Raw genomic sequence first — 22,392 nt, 5'->3', positions numbered from 1 at the left:
GCTCAGAGGAGGGTCCTTGAGTTCCAGCAGGCTGGTGAGTTTGGTCACTAACATCCAGCTGCCAAATGCAAAACTCCCTCTTCCTTGTGGCAGGTGGCAACAAGGAGACTCACAGTCCTCAGCACCCTGAGAAGGGTCACAGTGTGTCTCTGTGTTGATCCACCTGTCAAATCCACACAGGGAAAGCTCCCGATAGCACAAAACTCTGCCCTATGAAATCATGGAACATGTGCTCTTTGCTCTGTGAAAGCATGTAAAGAATCCAAGCGCTGGAGGACAGGGTTTGGGTCCAGAGTGACCTAGACAAATTGGAGGATTGGGCCAAAAGAAATCTGAGGAGGTTCAACAAGGAGAAGTGCAGAGTCCTGCACTTAGGACCCAAGAATCCCAGGCACTGCCACAGGCTGGGCACTGACTGAGTGAGGGGGGTTTGATAGCAGCCTTCAACTACCTGAAAGAGCAGCAGTGTGGGCTTTCTCCTTGCCACTTTTGCTGGGCTGGGCAGGCAGCCTGGAGGCCTTTCTAGAAGAGAACTGGGAACGGAGTTAGAAAAACCAGTGTGAAAACCAGAACCTCAGGTTTAGACTCATTTATTTATAATATTAAATCTTCAATTCTAGTGTCACAGTCAATACAATTGCTTCAGCCTGATAGTTGCCCAAAGGGAAACTTAACGTCTCTCCAAGGGGACTGGAGAGAAAACACTTTTCAGAGTCCAAGAGAGACAAGGCGGGTGAGGGTAAGAGCTTGCAGAGGACCAACCTCTGTTGGTGAAAGAGACAAGCTGTGGAGATAACCCAGCACCCTTCTTCAGTTCTGTGTAGCCTGGAAGGGCGTCTCTTCCATAACCAGCAGTTAGAACATAAGAACAGCCACACTGAGTCAGACCAGTTCATCTAGCCCACTCTCCCGAAAGTGGCCAATGCCCGGCGCCCCAGAGGACCCCTGGGACCAACATGGATACACCACCACCACAAACAAGGTTAAAAGTCAATGCACATGGGAGAAGGATCTTGTGTTTCATTCCTTATGTCCATCATGTGGCCATTTCCTTTTCTTCCTTTCTTTTAAAAGCTTTGGTGTTTTGCACAGAAACATTATTTCCCCAGGAGAGACCCAGGAGTGGGGGGGCTGCATTCCTGTACCAAACAGTCACTGGAAGGGGGCAGACAAAGGCCTTTAGGACGAGGCATCTGTCACTGTCAAAAGTTCATCTCCCTCCTGCAGGTCACTGGCAGCCTGAATTTGTTCCTTATCCTCCCAGAGTCTGGGGGCTGGAATCAGCACTACCCAGCCCCTCCGTATGTAGCAGGAACAAACACAAACCTGGTCTGTAAAACAAGCTGTCCCCTTCCTTCTCAGGGAAGATTTTTCTGTGATTGAAGTTGAGCTTCAGTTCCCCTCTCCTAGGGGCGGGGCTGGTGTGGGGCCAGCTCCCAGTGAGCTCTGTTTTCACCTTTGCCCCCTTTCAGCCACTCTGGGATCCTAACTCTGCTTCCAGCTGTCAGGCAGCTTCCAGCTCATCCACCCTGCTCACTAACTCTGTGGTCACGTGTCACCCCCTTTGCCAGCACACAGAGCCTATAGGAAAACTACTCCTGCCAGATGCACTGGTATAGTGATGTGCGTAAGTGTCTTCCAAGCAGTTGATCTGGGTTTGATTCCCAGCCAGTGTAATAATGGCTTTTCTCTTCTGTTGTTTCCTCATCTGGAAGTGGTTTAATTTCAGTCACATTGTGTTACAATCACATTATCTATAGAATGAAACAATAAATGTGTCAAAGTCCAGCAGGTCATTCAGGATGGAGGCATACAAGGGGCTGGAATGTGTCATCTGAGAAAGACAGAACCCTTGGAAACCTGCATCTCCCATCCCCTGGCCTTGCGTGTTATGATTCCAGCTGCGTGAGCTGTTTGTAGGATGTTCCGGCATGGTGGGGAAATGAAGTTTTGAGTTAGTTTTTGCTCCTGCAGATTCCTTTGCTGTTACAGTTATAATGACATGAACAAAAGGGAGGCAAAATAAACATAAACCCCACATTGCAATACAGGTGGGGAAAGGGAAGATCATGGTTAAGCCAAACACGTCAAAATAAAAATTAATACTAAAAAGGTGAGGAGGGAAGAGATCAGGTATGTGGAGAGCCCCTTGATATTTCAACGCACATTGTTAGAATCTAAGTTCAGACTTGACACTGGAAAACCTGCAACTTCCTGTCTCTCTGAACACCTGTGATGAGCAAGATGGAGTTGGGACACCTGTTCTGCTTCAATCCTTTATTGTCTCTCTGTTCTCTCCTTCTCCCCCCAATTCCTCGTCTCCAATGTCTCTGCCTTTCTCCTCTTGCTCCCTCTCCCCTGCCCTTTCCAGGAACTCACAGTCTACAGCATTTAGGACAAGCCAGAGCTCCCATGTTCTGCACATGATCCTGTGTCAGAGGACGTGGGACCCCGGTCAGAACCAGTCACCTGATCAATATGACCCTTTATGGGCGACTTCTCTGCCTACTCTGCAATTTACACCCCCCCCCCACTGAAGGGGGTGGGGTACAGCTCTGACTGAGAGGCCCCACAGGAGAAACTTCAGCCCAAAGACAAATTTGTGTGAAATGCTGAGAAGTGAAGAGTCCCCTTCCCTTCCCCCCAAATCCCCAGAACTCTAGTGTCACACCCATGGCACCAGCACCGGGAACCCAGTGAGATGGGGTTACAGAATACAATGGGGGAGGCAGCAGGGAGAGAGGTGACAGGGAATCTCTCTTTTTCCTTCTCTCGTCACTTTCTGTTCTGCTCTTTCCTTCCAGGAACTGCAGTCACAGCAGGGAAGGGTTTGTCTCCGTGTCTGTCACGGAGGTGGTGGAAGTGACGGATTCTGTGACTTCCTGCAACCTCCGTGACTTCTGCAGTGGGCACAGTGGCTGACTCCAGGGCCACTCAATCAACTGGCTCCAGGGACCGCCCAAGCAGTGGCCAATGCGGCTGGCCCTGGGGACCACTTGACCAGTGGTCCCGAGGGCAGCAGGAGCAGCCACTGCTTGGTGGCCTCTGGCAGCACTTCTGGGGTGGCCAGAGCAGCAGCTGGCCCCCTGGGGCTCCCCCCTGCCCTAGCAGCAGCTGGAGTGGCAGCGACTCTCAGGACTTCTCCCCTGGTAGCTGGTGCTCATTATCCATCAAATAAATCAAAACACTTCCCCCTGCAAGTGGATTTAGCCCGGGACCCTAAGAATCAGCAGCTGTTACACCCCCACTGAGATCTCTGGTCAGGTGTCCTAGTGCCAGGAGCCTCCGATGTAGCTCCTAAAATAGCGTTTTTGCACCAGGGGCGGCTGAAATTTTGGACCAGACATTGTAGCCCCTCTGTTATTTTACTGAATTGCTTCAAAACAGCAAGTGTAGAAAGTCTCCTAAGTGCCAGGCTCTCTGCCATGGAAACAGCTGCCCCTGCTCTGCAGGAGTCTGTGCGTTCCACCCAGCAACGTACACACCTGCTCCGCACTGAAGGGGGGTCAGACAGTGACGGTAACGCAAATCTTCAGACTATTAACCGAGGTCCCTTTCTTTAACCCAGGACGTGCCAGTCACCTGTTAGCCATGGCGTTATCTTCATCTTCAAATACCTCTCAGGACATTTAACAGAGGGAGTGAAACCCCCTCCCCCGAATGGCTCCCTGTTGAGGCATTGTGCCGGACCTGCCCCTGGAGACTGTCTGGTTTTATACTCTTAGAGCTTTTTCTCTTCAAACCCCTTATCCCAATCTCTGGGCCAACCTCCGCATTTCAGAGTTTAGAATTTACTCTCATCACCCTCCTATGGCACTTTCCATGTGAATTGGGCAAAGCAAGTGGGGGAAGCTCCGTGGCTAATGAAAACCAACACTCTGGGTGAGGCCTGAACTCACACCCACAGCTGTATTTCCCCCTGCATGAGCCACTATAGGTGCTTCTTAGACAAACTTGGGCTGTAGGTGGTTATGTGTGTCTGTGCTTCACAACTTTGGCTGCTCTGTGAAAAGCTGATGGTTCAAACAGAAGCTGGTGGGTTTTTGTTTTGTTTTAAGCAATTAGAGTCTAGTACATTTTAACAGGCAGAAAATGTCCTATTCTGGTCTAGCCCCATTTGTCCATCTTCTTCCTTCGCCCTCTGTCTTTCCTTCCCCATTGGGGACATGCAGAGATGAACCCCAGTCAGTCTGTGTCACAGAGAGTCTGTATCTCCTAAGGAATGTGGGTGAAGGATTCCAGCTAAATTAACGCCACTCACCTGGGTTAGAAACATTTGTTTCTTTCAAGCAGATAGTGGGAAATGGGACGTTAATTCAGAGCCAGGAGGCAAGTCAGAGGCTTCATGACCTTGATCTCCATGAAGGGAGAGAGGATCCCCAGGAAGGAACAGAGCTTCCTTTAGATTCAAGCTGGGTCTCCTGGAAGTTGGAAAAGACCCTTGGTCACTGAGGATCTCATGGGATCGTGCTGCTCCAGAGGCTCGAGAGTCCTGGGTGCGGGGAGGGTGTCACTGCACAGTCTGAAATGGAAGGGAGGACCCTGGAAGGGAGGGGGAGGAACAGAAAATGGAGAGGAATGAAACAGAATAAACACCTCTCTCCCATCCCCAACCCAGCAAGAACTGTTATCAGTGGGGAAACTCCCCACGATGAATGGCAGAGACCACAGAGAAATTCGCCTCATGCTGAGAAGTAAGGTGACCAAACACCAAGTGTGAAAAATCAGAGACTTTCATCAGCTGCATTGGTGGTATAGTGGTGAGCATAGCTGCCTTCCAAGCAGTTGACTTGGGTTCGATTCCCAACCGATGTGATGATTCCTCCACTGGGAATTGGTTTAATTTCAGTCACATTGTATCCATTTATCAATGGAATGAGAGAATCAGTGTCCCAAATCCCAACAGGTCATTAAACACCCAGTGGAGGAAGAAAGGGGTGGGACTATATAATGAGCAGTTGGAGTCATCCTGGTATTACAATGCTTGGTTCATTTTTTTTTTAAATTTCCTTTAGTTCCCTCTCCCTTTTAGACTCAGAGCCTTTAAGGTCAGAAGGGACCAGTGTGATTATCTAGTCCGACCTGCTGCACCTTGCAGGCCAAAAGACCCCACCCACCCACTCCTGTAATAGACCCGGGAGGGGAGGCAGCTCCGTGCACTGTCCCTACCCCAGGCAGCACATGGAGGCCCTCTGCTCCCCTCCCCAATGCGTGTGCAGAGATGTGCCAGCAGCACTAAGGTGGCTCCATGCCCACTCTACCTCCGTCCCTCCGTGCCGCTCCCAGAAGTGGCTGGCATGTCCCAGCATCCCCTGGGGTGGGGGGAGTGTCTCCACGTGCTGCCCCTGCCCCGAGCACCAACTCTGCAACTCCCATTGGCCAGGAACTGTAGCCAATGGGAGCTCTGGGGGCAGCGCCTGCAGACAGCAGCACATGGAGATCCCCTGGCCCCACTCATCTAGGAGCTGCTGCCAGAGGGTTGTGTGTACCGGTCAGTTTGGGAGCTGCACCACCCCTCCTACACCCCACCCCCACCCCCAGCGCAGAGCCCACACCCAAATTTCCTCCCAGTGCTTTGCTTGTCTTCCTTTCACCAGAACCATCCTTCTTCTCCTGGGCTGCAAGTAGCCACCCCTGGGAAGCCAAGAGGCAGGCACAGGATTCTGCCAGGTAAGTGTCCCCCAGCGCCGCGATGGATGGTGTGATGAAGGTAAGTCTTCCCGAGGCACGACGGAATGTAACGCAGCGAACCACTGGCCAGGCGGTCGGGGCGAAGGGCATTCACTGGAGGTACAAGCTTGTGAGTGACTCCTGAGCACAGGGCCCCTTCCCCTTTTAAGGACCTGCTCCTCATGGCCTGCGACTAGAGATGACTTGGCTGCATCTGGTGGGTCACACTTCACCTTGGGCAGTGTCCATGCTCTGGCTGTGTGATCGCTGCCTAATTAGAGTCCCAGACACCTTGTCTATCTAGGAGCTCTTCTGATCTTCCAGCTGTTCAACCAGCCCCTTCATCCCACAAGCATTGCAGGAGGGAGCGGGAGGGGGAGGGGGAAAGCCACTTCACAGGCATTCAGAGAGGGAGAGGAGACAAAAATGGGAATGGGGGACGTATAACAGACCTATTGAGCATAGAAATCACTGCTGCTCCTACAACAGCAGGGACAGGCCACTAGGAGTTGGGAAAAATTCAGCCATCATGTTTCTGCCTGGTTTTGAACCAGGGACCTTTTGCATGTTAGGCAAATGTGATAACCACTACACTACAGAAACTCTGTTGCAGGGCTCTGCCCCTCCCTTCATAAGAACAGAACAATGGCCAGACTGGGTCAGACCAAAGGTCCATCCAACCCCATATCCTATCTGCCAACAGTGGCCAATGCCAGGTGCCCCAGAGGGACTGAACCTAACAGGTAATGATCAAGTGATCTCTCTCCTGCCATCCATCTCCATCCTCTGACAAACAGAGGCTAGGGATACCATTCCTTACTCAGGCTGCCTAATAGCCATTAATGGACTTAACCTCCATTAATTTATCTGCAAAAATAATGAGGAGTACTTGTGGCACCTTAGAGACTAACAAACTTATTTGAGCATAAGCTTTCATGGGCTAAAATCCACTTCGTCAGATGCATACAGTGGAAAATACAGCAGGAAGATATATATATACACAGAGAACTTGAAAAAATGGGTGTTGCCGATGATAGGGAAAATTTGCCCCCCCTGTCCAGCCTAGGTTATTATTTGCTTGCAGCATTTATTGTATTAGGCCCAAAGGCCTATAGTCTAGACAATTGTTATATATAAAGCCAAGGTTTGCATTTCTGCTTTTAATATGTTTATCTGTACAGAGGGCATTCAGGGAAAATGAGGAACCAAAAGAAGGAAATAAGATAGAAGTGTTCAGCTTGTTTTTGCTTTCTGTATGAATTTTAGCTGGCATAAGTAACCGCAGAGAGAGGGTCTTAAGACTGGCAGACCACCAACGAAAACTGCCCAGAAACAATGAAAGGAAAAACCATATATGGAAGAAGATTGCAGTAGCTTGCTTATGTTATAAGTGTTACTCCCAAATAAGGGAATTTTAAGAAAATGCTAATTTGCGGTTTTAACCTTTATAAGTGTGATAAGAATTGAAACAGGCAGAGGGGAGCTTAACCCTTATAGGGGAATACGCTACCTCTCTCCCTGCATGCATGCTTGTACTCTAATAAAGTGCCTCAGGCTGCCTGATTCTAAATTCAAAGGTGTGGTCAATTTTTCCACAACAATTTGGGGGCTCGTCCGGGATCCACAGATGACATCCCTGGATCGGAGGACCGCGGGCGGTTCCCTTCCAGACCCCGGGCCCATCTAACAGGTAAGAGACCTTTTGAAATCTCTAGAGGGGTCTGAAGGAGGACTGATCCGTAGGCTCCGGCTTGGGGTAAGTCACAAGCTGGATCTGAACTTTTAACATCAGGCAGGCCAGACGCCTTTTCTTGAGGTTGGTTTGACCCGTGTAAATCCCGGCGTGGTAACGAGTCCGGAGTTGGTTGGTTGGTTGTTTGGAAGTGCCGGCAAGCTCAAGCCTCGGACCCGCGCTCCTTTTCGTCCGAGGGAACTGATAGCCTTTTTTGGGGTTCGGGGGTCCCGGAGCCACCAGGTTGGGAGGGACCAGAGCAGTATTCGCCCTGGCGACTGTGCCAGGAACGTGCCTGTATGTGTGAAGGCCATGCGGCCAGTGTGATTGTCAGTTGTGGGAAGATGCCCCACAACCCTGCTTGAAGAGAGACTGTGGAAGCTTCCCCGACTGGCAGGCCTTGGTGAGTGGCTAACCAGTCAGGGTGCTTGTGTGTTCCCCATCCTGTTGCCCTTTTCCCTCTCCACGTCCCCATGATCCTGTGACCGCTCTTTGAGCACTGCCTTCACCGAAGGCCGCAGGGTCCCTTTGTTTCCCCCCCCGGAGCTACAAGCTCCCTTCCCTTCTCGGAGAGGAGGGAAGCCCCAGGGAAACTGCACCGTCGGCTCGGAAGCTGCTGCAGCACCGTTGGCTTGAAGGCTGGTGCTCAGGGCTGAAGAGAGACGTGCGGAGACCACGGGCTTTTCTGTTAGCCCGCCCCCCTTACCCGCTCGCCCTGTAGGTTTGGCAGAGGCGGTATCCCGAGCCTCGGAACCTGCTCCCTTGTGTTCCTGCCATGGGCAGGTCGGTGGGCCACTGGTGATAGAACCGGGGCAGTCCTAATAAGCATTCCTTGTGTGATTGGCTTGAGTAGAAGCAAGAGCTGGAGTGAGAATGGGGTCCGGAGGGTCAAAAGCCATTCCGGTCCCACCTAAAGGCACGCCTGCTGCTTATATGTATGTACATTATGGTTCGTTGACGTGTAAACATTTAGAGAAATGGAATTGGTATACTAGGGATGATTTGAAACTGCAGTTTCCCCTGGAGGGAAGTTTTGACCTTGACAGGATTGTGCACCTGAGGGGAGCCCTTCTTGCCAATGCCGTACCTCAGGGACAGTTTGATGCATATTTTTTGTGGTATGATGAAATGGGAAAGAGGCGTCAGGAGTCTCAGGTTAGGGGACTAAAGGATTCTCAGGAGAAACTTAGGCAAAAGCTTAAGGAGACACAGGATAAATTGATCCTTACATGTGGCCCTACGGACCAGCCCGCTGCTGGCCCGAAATCATCCCTTTTTCCTGTTCGCCCTATTACAAAGGCGACAGCTTCTTGTTTAACCCCATCAGCCCCGTCCCCTGATGTGATTGATTTGTTCCTGGAGTGCAGACAGTGGCCCACCCAACTCCGAGACCAAGCCCCAGCCTCGGAGGAGGAAGGGGACGACTCGGTAAATCCCTCACAGGAGGCCTCTGTCCGCTCTGAACCCCCTTCTTATATATCTACTACTACCCAGTTCCCTTTGACTTCGAGAGGGTCAGGTTCCTCGGATTCCGAATCGGGGAAGTTGAATTCCTCGGGGAACTCAGGATCCACTCAGGTTACCCCTGAGGCTCAGCAACGACTTGCAGAGTTATCTCAGCACGTCGAAGAAGCGATTGCCAGTGCTGCAACTGACTGTGATTCTACCGAAGATCCAGTACGGCGTCTATCAGATGCCTTTGAATTATTAAAAACCTTTGTGCAATCACCTACCTCACCCCCAGCTTTCCGTACCCGATATAAAACGCTTGTAAAGAAGGGTCAGGATAAAACGGGTAATCAATATGGGGAGTTGTTTAACCCTCAGACAGGGAGTTTGCTGTTGCCTTTGAGGCAATTACCCGGAGGAGATGGACGGTTGGTAACTGTACATGCTCCTTGGTCACCAGTTGATTTATATAATTTGATTGACAAATTTCCTAAAATTCGGGAAGATCCCGAGAAATTTCAGGAACAATTGAAAATGGTTGTACAGTGTTATGACCCATCCTGGGCTGACATAGATCAGCTTCTGCGAGCCATGTTACCCAGGGAGACACTTAATCGTCTCTACGATAAAGCACACTGGCCAGGATCAGAGGACGGACCAAATCTTACACATCAGGACTTGGTTCGACACAGGGAAAATTTAATCAGAGAAGTCCTTTCGGTGTGTCCCAAACGGACTGACTGGACTAAGATAAATGCATGTAAACAATTGAAGGGAGAAAATCCTGCTGATTATATGGAACGCCTTAAACAGGCATTTGAGAGGTATTCAGGTATTAACAGAGCGGAAGAAACGGCTCGACAAGCTGTAGTGGCAGCCTTCGTTCAGGGGCTCCTCCTGAAAATTAGTGAGCCGTTGAAATTAGCAATCGTTGATTGGGAAGGAAAAGACATGGAAGGTATTTTGGCTGCCGCCCAACATTTTTTTCGACTATTGGAAAAGAAAAAAGAGGACACTGAAACCAAACTCATGGCTTTACAGATTCAGAATTTACAAGGACCCCAGGATAAATTCTCTAAACAGAAACAAAATAGAGACATTCCTATGGTGGCTTTTCACCCAAACCCCAGTACTAGCACCTCACGTGCTTGTTTTGAATGTGGGCAAGAGGGGCATTGGAGGGCACAATGTCCCCGAATATACTGTGCTTATTGTAAGCGGAATGGGCATTTAATAAGAAACTGCTCTAAGCGACCTACGGGGCCTCGTTCAAGCCCAGCACGGGAGCAAAACTCTTTTCAGACATCTCAGCCTTACCCTGACCCACCCCCTTTACAATTTAATTGTTAGGAGAGCCATGAGATTAGTGACATCGTTGCTTCACTTCTTCCGGTGGATCAAACTGGTCCAACTGTCTCTTGTATTATTAATGGTATTCCCACCCCCTGCTTAATAGATACTGGAGCTTCACGTTCTACTCTGAGGGCACAAGAATTTCCATCCGTACCCCTATCCACGGATATTGTTACTGCGGTGGGTGTGGGAAACTCCCCTATTCCCCACCCTGTTACATCCCCTTTGTCTGTTTCTATTGGTCCCTTATCTGATTATCATGCGTTTCTTCTTAGCCCATGTTCCCCTGTAAATTTATTGGGAAAGGATTTGCTGTGTAAATTGAACTGTACTATATTTTGTACCCCTGACGGGGTGTTTTTGGAGGTGCCCGATCCTGCACAAAATGAAGTTTTAGCTCTGTTGCAGGGGGGGCAGCCTCCACCGGGGGATGCCGAGCCTGGCACTTCCTTATTGCAACAGGAATTGCTAGCTAAGGTTTCTCCTTCACTGTGGGCGGACCATGCAAACCAGGTTGGACGTATTGGCTCTGCCCAGCCGGTGAAGATTTGTGTGAACCCAGCAAAGCCACTTCCCAGAATTCGACAATATCCTCTGTCTAAACAGGCTGAGGATGGCATTCGTCCAGTGATTACTGCCCTGTTGGAGCAGGGCGTTATCGTGCCAACAGTTAGTGAATGTAATTCTCCCATTTTTCCTGTACGTAAGCCTGGGAAACAAACTTGGCGATTCGTTCAGGATCTTCGAGCTATTAATGCTGTTATTGTTCCCAGTTTTCCTGTGGTCCCAAACCCTGCTACTATTCTTTCATGTATTCCTTTTTCAGCGTGTTATTTTTCTGTGATTGATCTGTGTTCTGCCTTCTTCTCTATACCTATCCATAAGGATAGTCAATATTTGTTTGCCTTTACTTATCAGGGTTTTCAGTATACCTGGACTAGGTTACCACAGGGTTATACTGAATCTCCTACTATCTTTTCTCAAATCTTGAAAAGGGATTTGGATGATATTAAATTTCTTATGGGTTCTGTTTTGATCCAGTATGTAGATGATTTGTTACTTGCTTCTGATACTTTAGAAGCCTCTAAGGCGGACACACTTATTTTACTTCAGGCATTAGCTCAAAAGGGCCACAAAGCCTCTAAGGCAAAACTGCAACTTTGCTTGCCTTTGGTCCGCTATCTTGGACATGATATTTCGGCAGGGCAGCGAGGTTTATCTCCTTCACGTGTGCAGGCTATCCTTCAGATACCTAAACCGATCACAAAGAAGCAGATGCGGGGATTCCTTGGCATGGCAGGTTACTGCCGACAATGGATTCCTGGATATGCTTCTCTTGTTCGCCCTTTATATGATTTAACCTTGAATAGGGTATCTGATCCTATTTTTTGGACAGAGGAAGCTGAAAATGCTTTTCAACAAGTTAAATGTGCCTTAGCTCAAGCCCCCGCATTAGGCCTCCCTGATTATAAAAAACCTTTTACTCTGTACTGTCATGAAAAAGACGGTTCAGCCCAAGGAGTGCTTACTCAGTTGCATGGCGATAAAAATAGACCAGTGGCTTATTTTAGTTCTTTTTTGGATTCTGTAGCGGTGGGTTTGCCTCCATGTCTTCGATCTGTGGCTGCAGCGGCCACTCTTGTGGAGGCTTCAGCTACATTGGTGTTAGGTAATCCTTTAACTGTTGCTGTTCCACATGCGGTTACGGCCCTCCTTACTAAGGGCCACACTCAGCACCTTTCTAATTATCGGCTCACTAAATATGAATTGCTGCTTTTGAATGCAGCAAATGTAACCTTAGTTAGGTGTCCAGTTCTTAACCCAGCCTCTTTGTTACCTACAGCAATTGATGGTGAGCCTCATGATTGTATATCTGTGACTGCTGAGCTTATAACCCCTAGAGCTGATTTGCAGGATGTCCCCCTTCAAAACCCTGATTTGATATTTTTTGTAGATGGATCTTGTCTTAGGAATTCAGCTGGCCAGCTTATGGCGGGCTATGCTGTTTGTGATTTGTATAGTATTATAGAGGCTTTTTTCCTTCCGACTGTTAAATCTGCTCAAATAGCCGAATTGTTTGCCCTTACCAGAGCTTGCCACCTGGCTACCGGACATTCGGTAACCATTTATACCGACTCCAGATATGCTTTTGGAGTTGTGCATGATTATGGGCAGCTCTGGAAATATAGGGGTTTTCTTACTTCTAGTGGTTCCCCTATTTGCAATGGCTCCTATGTTTCAGCCCTTTTATTTGCCCTCCAGCTCCCTTCTTCTATTGCTATAGTAAAATGTTTGGCCCACCGAAAACCCTGCGATGATGTTACGCGAGGAAATGCCCTGGCGGATGCTGCCGCCAGGCAAGCGGCCCTTTCCGGGTCTCCGGCTCCCACCGAAATATTCCCCCTTTGTGCACTTCAGCCTCTTTCTCCAGCTACATCCTCTCAGGACCTTGCACGTATGCAGGAATCTGCACCTGAGAAGGAGAAGGTTGCCTGGAAGTTGTCTGGGTGCTTGAAACACCCAGAAGATGCTTTGTGGCGTGATCTAAATGGTCGCTTGGTTGCGCCCCAGGCTTTTCTTCCCTACCTGGCTCGCTTGGCCCATGGCTTAGCCCATGTGGGTAAGGGAGGGATGATTGCATTGGTAGCGAGACATTGGTATGCCCCAAAGTTTTCCAGTGTGGCTCAGCACTATTGCAATTCTTGTTCCATCTGTTTAGCACATAACAGCGGTAAACCAATCCGCACTAATCTGGCAGCTCACCCTGTACCGTGGGGGCCATTTGTGAATATTCAAATTGATTTCATAAGTATGCCAAAGTGTTGTTCTTATGAATATGTGCTAGTGTGTGTGTGTATGTATTCTGGGTGGGTTGAGGCCTACCCCTGTGTTAAGGCTGATTCCATCACAGTGGCAAAGAAGCTATTGAGGGATTTTATTCCTAGGTTTGGACTACCTGTCTCTATAAATAGTGATAGAGGTACTCATTTTACTGGCCAGATCATGCAGCATCTTTGTAAGACCCTCAACATCGTGCAACATTTGCACTGTGCTCACCACCCTCAAAGTGCAGGGGCGGTGGAGCGTAAGAATGGGGAGCTTAAGAACAAGCTCGCCAAGCTATGTTCTGAGACTGGCCTTAAGTGGCCAGATGCCCTGCCCTTAGCTCTGATGCAAATGAGGAACACCCCGATGCGAAAGCATGGGTTGTCTCCACACGAAATTCTCATGGCTCGACCAATGAGAATGCCAGTCTCCCCACCCTTACTCCCTAAGCAAAGTAATTTACAGCTAGATGATGATGCTGTTTTGGATTATTGTAGGGCACTAATCCGTCATGTTAGATTTATCCATTCACAGGTTACAGACGCCCTACCTGAACCTGCAGATACTGCATGCCACCCATTGCAGCCCGGTGATTGGGTCTACCTTAAAGTGCACCAACGGAAATCCTCCCTGGAGCCTCGGTGGAAGGGCCCTCACCAGGTGCTGTTGGTTACTCACACGGCGGTCAAGTGCCAAGGATACCCACGTTGGGTCCACGCCTCTCACTGCAAAAAGGTTGCCCCACCTTTGGATCCCACTACGGCACCCTTCGTTCCTAAGGTTCAAAATCAAGTCGCTAAAAAGGACTATAATCCAGCAGGACATTCTTTAACACCTAAGCCCCAGGACGAGGAGCCAAGATATAATCTCAGGAAAAGACTTTAACGGAGAACTAGGAAAAGACTTATTTCCAATCTGTTAAGAGACTCATTGCAATGGCTGATCCAAGAGCAAAAATCAAAGAATCAGCCATGGTGCGAAAGTGGCTTATGCCGTCCCTTTGGTTTATTTGTGTAACTATGTTTTTTTATTGCTTTTGAATCTTCATGATACCCTTATGTTTTTTTGGATGTCAGGGAAAGTTAATGCACCCGTTACCCCGATCCCTATAACATCTTTAAGTCCCCCCTTACGAAAGACCAAACCGATCTTGTACAAAACAAAACCAACCCCACCCACGAAGCCATGTCCAGCCCCAGTAAAGAAAAGGCTGGCGCGGTCGGCTGAGGTAAGGAAGAAAATTACACCTTTGACCATGAAAGATATAGAGAATTGGCCCTGGTATAAAAGACGCAATATAGTCCACTGGCAGGGGGGAACATGTGGAATATATTCTTGGGAATGTGGTACCGAATGGCTGGCAGGATTTATCCCACAAGCTGCACATTGTACTAAGGGCCAAGTACCATACCCATGTCAAACTATTCCCTACTTGTTATCGGAACCTAATCCTTCCTTTTCAACAGCCCCAACAAGACAAATTGTTCCTACCCTCCATCCCCGCCCCCACCAAGAACACAACATGACCTTTGACGATTTTACATGGCCTAGGCCCTCTTCTATTAGCAATTTATTTTCTTATTGTTCAACCAAATTAATTTTTTTTGCTCAAGGCCACCTTTACCAGCGGGTAATGGAGTAAAAACCTTTGGAAACTGTACGTGTTCATTCTATTAACGTTTCTGTTTATTATAATACCACACCCACAAAAACCGTTTCCTTTATGCAACAGTGGGGAAAGGATACGGATGCAATGTTATTCCCTGGCCTGTGTCAAACCCTTAATACCCAGGGTACCTTTTGTTTCCTAATCACCCAGGTGACAGTAGATGCTGTAACCACCCATAGACGATGTTCCACGCAAACCAACTTTTTGTGCAAAAAAACTTTCCCTCTCACTAAAAATATTACATGTACTCTTGTTCAATTTACCCCTACACATACTGTTAACAAGACCATATCTAAGCAGGGTGTACAAGTCCACCCCCAACAGTTGTGGTATGAACCTTTAAAAACTACTGATCCCAAGGGATTTAAATGGACTATACTTAACGCCACATTAGGGACTATTAGGTTTATATTGCCTTTAACTCATTTTCAAATTGCCACCATTTATCCTAATTGTACCCGGGGGGCGGCCATCCCACTAGTATTACAACGTGTTTAAATCCATAAGTCTAGGAAAAGGAGGGATCTTCCTAACGCATTGTGAAAGGGGGCAAATAGTGTTGCCTCCGCTTGGAGTGTCTATAAAACCTATCAACATAAAAATAGATTGGAACAATTGAAACAAGCAGCGGGTTTTATTACCGGGGCACAGATCACTGGGGTCAAGGCCGGGGTTAAAGAACTACATTTAATCTCCACCCTTAGTGTCATCACCCACGACATGTTAAGCCAAATGATCCGGAGCGTTTCTGAAGCTGGGAAGGCATCGCAGTGGAACCACGCATGTGCAAAGGTACAAAAATTCCTTAATGCCCAATTAAATTCTATTCAAAAAAACCTCAAGCACCAAACTTGGCCCACTGCCCTTACAGATACTTTGGGCGTGCCACCTGACAATCGGTTTTTGCTCGGTGCCACGAAAATAAAACCTGATCTTTAAATAGGATTAGGTAATTTGTAAACTTTATGGCCTTTAAAACCGCCCCAATTGCAGTGTATTCGTAAGCTTAGCCCTGAAAAAATTATTACTATACATAAGCACATATGTTGGGAAGGTAGCGGAAACTTGACAAATCTCACTCCCCAGCCCATTATCCAAGCCAATAATAGTTGCATAATAGTTAACTCATTTCACTTAAGGAATTCAATTTTTAATTTAATTACTGACTCTGGCACGCATGCAATTTATTGGCCGGCGAAAAAAAAATATCAACTTTCTTTGTCTTTTATTATTCCAGTTAATTGAACTGCCCTAGTATATGATCGATTTTCCTCTTTAATGTCTCTTTTACCACAAATTCAACAAATTTCTCAACTACAAGGGCAAATTCACATCCTTAAAAACATATACAACACTAAACTGCATGCCTTTCAAACAACTCATAAAGTTACGACTCTCTGTACAAACACAAATGTCCTCTGTTTTATTACTCAAATTTTATACTCCCGGACCCATAGGTACATTTTATGGGGTCTCTTAAGCGGATTGTTGTTGTGTTTTTGTCTTTGTTTTTGTTGTTTTTGTTGTCCCCGTTTAATACCCATTTTTTATAAGTCCTCTCCCCGGGTGACCCTCGTTCCATTAAAAAAAATAAATGTAAACCTTTGCCCCCCTAACTCCCTTCTTAACCTGAATACACGCCCCATTGCTAAAAGTAATTTTTTAAAAAACCTTCAGAAAATTAAAGTTATTAACCTAAACATTCAAAACCTAATGCATATTCAGGTCTAAATGGGTTAATGCCTATAAAAATAGGCATCAAAAAGGAGGGGATGATAGGGAAAATTTGCCCCCCTGTCCAGCCTAGGTTATTATTTGCTTGCAGCATTTATTGTATTAGGCCCAAAGGCCTATAGTCTAGACAACTGTTATATATAAAGCCAAGGTTTGCATTTCTGCTTTTAATATGTTTATCTGTACAGAGGGCATTCAGGGAAAATGAGGAACCAAAAGAAGGAAATAAGATAGAAGTGTTCAGCTTGTTTTTGCTTTCTGTATGAATTTTAGCTGGCATAAGTAACCGCAGAGAAAGGGTCTTAAAACTGGCAGACCACCAACAAAAACTGCCCAGAAACAATAAAAGGAAAAACCATATATGAAAAAAAATTGCAGTAGCTTGCTTATGTTATAAGTGTTACTCCCAAATAAGGAAATTTTAAAAAAATGCTAATTTGCGGTTTTAACCTTTATAAGTGTAATAAAAATTAAAACAGGCAGAGGGGAGCTTAACCCTTATAGGGAAATACGCTACCTCTCTCCCTGCATGCATGCTTGTACTCTAATAAAGTGCCTCAGGCTGCCTGATTCTAAATTCAAAAGTGTGGTCAATTTTTCCACAACATGGCTGTGTACTTCACCAGGGAAGAGTGGGCTCTGCTGGACCCCGCTCAGAGAGCCCTCTACAGGAATGTCATGCAGGAGAACTATGAGACGGTGACCTCGCTGGGTAAGGAGTCCTGTCCCCTGGGTTATTAGAAGCTGTGGGGTCTCTAAAGAACCTGAGGAGTAATAACTTTATACCTTTATTCATCACCCAAGTTTTGACAAGTTTCTTTGTCCCCCTTTTTTTCCTTATCTCCCATACACTAGCAGGCAGCAGTGAGGGAGGAGGTAATGAGAGACGAGGAGGGAACAGAAGAAGCTCCCAAGGCGCTGGGAGGTGGTGCCGGCTGCCAGTAATGGGAAAAAGGAGAGGGGAGTGTGGAGGGAAGGGCACCCAGGAAGTGGGCTGGGTGGGTCAGTGGGAGGGAGGAGAGGTTTGGGGATATAGAGCTGTGGGGGATCCCAGACCTTTAACCCCGAATCCCTACCCAAACCTCAGGTAAATCCCAGACATCAGCATAACCACTCTCACAAAACCTCAGCTTAATATAAGGCCCTGAGCTGTAGCAAGCTTAGGCTACGTTTACTAAATCGTATCACTAAATCGACCACGGCTAGATCGATCTCAGAGCGTTGATCCCGGCTGTAGTGTCGACCTGCCCTTAATAACCCATTTATCTATGTTCACCTCCTTGCCCCTCCACGCATGGTCCAAGCTAATAAACAATACTCTGATCATGACATGTTACCTCTAGCGACTATGAAATTGCCCACAAGACGTGAGACTGGGTCATAGATCGTAAAATCAGGTCGGGGTCAAGAAGAGTGAGAGTTTGGAGAGAGTCTTGTCCCCTCTCTCCCCATCTGCAGCAGCCACAAGCTGTCTTCCCTCCAGGCTCCTTGGATCTCTGACCCTGTCCCTCCTGAGGCTGCCTGGACCAGTTCTTGTTTCTTACCTTCTCCTTTTCCGGAAGAATTAGGGGCTGTTGCTCCTGAATTTTAGCGTTTAATTCCCCAGCCTTCTCCTCACACTGGGGGAGTTTAATTCTCCCTCCCATTACACCTGAGTCACTAGATTTCCTAGTTCCTCAAAATGTGCTTTTGCGATGTCACAGTTCTGGGGTAGCGAAGCCTTTGACCTGCCTCCATGGTCTGCTCAAGGAATGGCCCCTCAGGTGTCAGGCCTCCAGCCAGCCCCTCTCTATGGGCAGGGACCCACATGCCTCTCCTTTTTGACCAGAGTGTGAGGATTGCAGCTTGTCCAGTGAACACAGTGGAGGACTAACGTCCAGTTCCTGTGCTTTGCTTTTTCCCCAGGGGCTGTGAGCAGTGTGTGTGTGATAGAGGTGGGACTTTTGGTGATACTTGTATGATGCCAATACACACCTCAGTTTCCTGCTGTGATTGGTATTGCTCTGATTCTAAAGAGCAGGAGACGTGAGGTGTTTTCTCACGTAGCTGTCATGGGGTGATATGAATGGGTCATTAAGGACTGGCTGGGAGTAACCTACATCAATGGAATACCCGACAGAGACCAGGGAATGACTGTCACCCAGGGCCACCCAGAGGATTCAGGGGGCCTGGGGTCTTCGGCGGCGTGTCCCCCTTATCCGCTCTGACACCGCAGAGCATTTTCCCCGTGTCCCCCTTACCAGCTCTGACACCGCAGAGCATTTACCCTGTGTCCCCGTTCCTGTTCCCCCTCCTGTTTGACTCAGTTTATATAGTAATATGCTCAGCTATACCTTTGCTTAACCAATCATTGTAATGAAATTTAATTAACCAATCCTAACACATTGAAACATAAAAAAAACCAGGAGTACTTGTGGCACCTTAAAGACTAACAAATTTATTTTAGCATGAGCTTTCGTGAGCTGCAGCTCACTTCTTCGGATGCATAGAATGGAACACACAGACAGGAGATTTTTATACATACAGAGAACATGAAAAGGTGGAAGTATGCATACCAACAGGAAGAGTCTAATCAATTGAGATGAGCTATCATCAGCAGGAGGAAAAAAAACTTTTTGAAGTGATAATTAAGATGGCCCATAGAAGGTGTGAGGAGAACTTAACATAGGGAAATAGATTCAATTAGTGTAATGGCCCAACCATTCCCAGTCTCTGTTTAGGCCACAGTTAATTGTGTCTAGTTTGCATATTAATTCAAGTTCAGCAAAATTCTCTAACCAATTGTATCCCACTACCCTAATTAACTTACACCTAGCAAAATTAATAGTACAGCAGACAAAACCAGTTAGACAACCAGACTGATTAACATTGTAAAAGTGGTGGCCATAAAGATAGAACAATACAGAAATGAGGGTTTCACAACCACAACCATTGATGAGGGATTTCTTGCCAGACAGGCTGCTGTCAAACTAAGTTTTCTTTAACCATCTTAAGATCTGTTTCTTTATCTGGTGGTGATGGGCACTATCAGGACAGGATCATCTTCCTAACAGCCCAATAGCACCTTATTTCAGTGTGACGGGTTTGGGATGTGAGGATGTGACCCTTCGCTTCCCAGCTTATGGCTGCCCCTGCTGCTTAGCCAAAGGCCTTAGCCTAAGAACAAGGCCTCAGATGGTCACAGTAAGAGAAGGCCCTTACAAATACAGACAGTGATTTTGATTCTTTGTTTTCATACTCCTGTAAGTAGCTAAGTGATAAAAATACACTTAAAAATAAGAATATAGTTCTTAAACTATAGGCTTTACAGGCAGGCCTGAATATCTCTATTCTAACAGTGGGTTCTATCCCTTCCCCCACTCTGTGTCTGTCTTGTGTATTTAGATTGTAAATTCTTCAGGGCATGGGCCAGCTACTATTCTGGGTTTGTACTTGTCCTAGCACAATGGGGACCCACTGTTAGTTGCTCCTTAGCACTAAGGTAATGAATATGATTTATAATCATCATAACTCTCCTGCCACTTTGAGCCAAGGAAGCTGGCCTTGGGATGTTACTGCTTAAAAATGAGCTGGGGGTTAAAACCATGGACTATTCTTTGTGACAAGTATTCCACAAATTCCACTGACCTCCCTTGTTTTCTTTGCCTGCAGTAGGGTTTCCAGTTTCCAAACCTGATGTGATCTCGCAGCTGGAACGAGGGGAAGAGCTGTGGGTCCCAGACCTCCAGGGCTCTGAGAAAGAAGTGCTTCCAAGAGCTGCCTGCACAGGTGAGGACTTGGTTAAACCAACTCAACAAGTGTGTGGGAATGCAGGAAACATTTGGGATGCCCTACAAGTTCAGGATTGTTCCCTGCAGATGTGGAATCATTATGGCAGATGTCACTCATGGCTTCCCTCCTATTCTGACTGACAACTGGCAGCAGGTCCCGCCCCGATCTCCCTTTCTCCTGAGTGTTCTCGTGAGATGCAGACCAAAACTGATCCCTTCCTCTCTTCTCTGGGGAAGGGTTTGGGGAAAATCAGCTCCTGATAGGTTTGATCTCTCCCACATATATTTTGGATTGTTCATCCCTTTTTCCATTCCTCTCTCTGAGATTTCCTTTCTCTCAGGTGCAGGTAGTGACCTATGTCTGGATTCTCTCTGTCTCCCATTAGGTGATGGGATGGTGAGTCAGAATGAGGAGGAGAAACCCCATCAGGAAGATGCTGAGCAAGGAGAACCACATGGAACTTTATCAGGAAGATCCAAAGGGAATGTTTCCGGGAGTTATGCAGTCCCAGAAAAAACAAAAGCCTGTGAGACTCAGGGGAGGCCAGAGGGAAACTTCAGTAGCCACTCAGACCTTATAACAAGTGACAGAATCAACTTGGAAGAGAGACGCTACATGTGCCATGAGTGTGGGAAAAACTTCAATTGGAGCTCTGCCCTTATCAGACATCAGACAATCCACAGAGGTGAGAAACCTTATGAATGCTCTGAGTGTGGGAAATGCTTCATCGATAGTTCAGCCCTCATCTCACATCAGCGAATCCACACAGGAGAAGCGCCCCACACATGCTCAGAGTGCGGGAAAAGCTTCAATCAGAGCTCAGACCTTATCAGACATCGTAGAATCCACACAGGAGAGACGCCCTACACATGCTCTGAGTGTGGGAAAAGCTTCAATCGGAGCTCAAACCTTATCAGACATAGGAAAATCCACACAGGAGAAAGGCCCTACACATGCTGTAAGTGTGGGAAAAGCTTCAGTCAGACCTCACACCTTATCAGACATAGGAAAATCCACACAGGAGAAAGGCCCTACATATGCTCAGAGTGCGGGAAAAGCTTCAATCACCCCTCTGCCCTTATCACACATCGAAGAATCCACACAGGAGAAAGGCCCTACACATGCTCAGAGTGCGGGAAAATCTTTAGTCAGAGCTCTGCCCTGAACACACATCGTAGAATCCACACAGGAGAGAAGCCATACACGTGCTCTGAGTGCGGGAAAAGCTTCAATCAGAGCTCAAACCTTATCAAACATAGGAAAATCCACATGGGTGAGAAATCTTATGGATGCTTTGAGTGTGGGAAATGTTTCTTTAATCGTTCAGACCTCATCTTATATCAGAGAATCCACACAGGGGAGAAGCCCTACACATGCTCTGAGTGCAGGAAAAGCTTCAGTCAGCGCTCAAGCCTCATTAGACATCAGAAAATCCACACGAGAGAGAACTGTAATAAATCCCTTGACTAGGGTTGGCCAAAAAAAATTCTTTTTAAAAAAATCACATTTGCTCATTCCTACATAGTGATTTTTGTACCATCTTCGCTGTGGTCTCTCAGCTTCACCAGATCAGTTGCCTGCTTCTGCCTTTGCAGCTCACCCTTCTTTGGGGTCAGTCCTGTGATCTTTTCTATCAACTCCTTTCCTTTTGAGTCACAGAAGTGTGTGTCCCTCCAGCCAGGAATGTTCATCACCTCCAGTTGGGGGAGAGGTTTGATCCCAACAAGCTACACTGAGGCAAAAACTACCCGTGCCTGACATCCACTAGGACTGTACATGTCGTTGGCTGCTCAAGTTAGTGATCTTAATGTAAAAAATTGTAGTGCAGAGGCAGCCCAGGTGCAGGGGTTGGCATTAGCTTTCCCCTTGACCTGACCTAAACTCCATCACTTTCCCTAGTCTAAACAAACCCTGAGCATCCCGGTTATACTGTTCCCCCATTTCACAGCAATTGTTAGTCATCGAGTTCTCCCTTGGGGAACAAATTGTTTCATTCCCAGTTGCTCTGATGATGTTGCAGGTTGTGCTGGGGAGCAGATGTTTTTATGATCATTTTCCACACTTAAAATATATTGAACTATAATAAAGAGAAGGAACAGGGCAGGGATAGGGAAAAATGTCATTTCACCCGCTGTAACAACAGACGTAGTTAAGGTAAGTCAGAGGGATTCCCTTATTCCCCATCACC

The 22,392-nt window shown here is 47.3% G+C and overlaps 1 protein-coding gene and 2 non-coding genes across 3 annotated transcripts; 2 read left to right on the top strand and 1 right to left on the bottom strand.

Moving 5' to 3' along the window:
- Positions 1-4,743: 4,743 nt before the first annotated feature.
- On the top strand, positions 4,744-4,815 carry TRNAG-UCC. The gene has a single exon. It is a non-coding gene; the product is annotated as a tRNA-Gly (tRNA).
- Positions 4,816-6,200: 1,385 nt separating this feature from the next.
- On the bottom strand, positions 6,201-6,273 carry TRNAV-AAC. The gene has a single exon. It is a non-coding gene; the product is annotated as a tRNA-Val (tRNA).
- Positions 6,274-20,813: 14,540 nt separating this feature from the next.
- Positions 20,814-21,620, top strand: LOC120381993 (zinc finger protein 154-like; the record flags this gene model as incomplete). Its single annotated transcript, XM_039500155.1, has 1 exon — positions 20,814-21,620. A coding segment is annotated over one exon (807 nt), but the record flags the coding sequence as incomplete, so codon positions are not given.
- Positions 21,621-22,392: the final 772 nt, after the last annotated feature.

Source organism: Mauremys reevesii, linkage group 14, assembly GCF_016161935.1.
Source record: "Mauremys reevesii isolate NIE-2019 linkage group 14, ASM1616193v1, whole genome shotgun sequence".
NCBI classification, from domain to species: Eukaryota; Metazoa; Chordata; order Testudines; family Geoemydidae; genus Mauremys; species Mauremys reevesii.
Note: the sequence above shows the minus strand (reverse complement) of the source record. Positions and strands in the feature narration are given on the sequence as shown.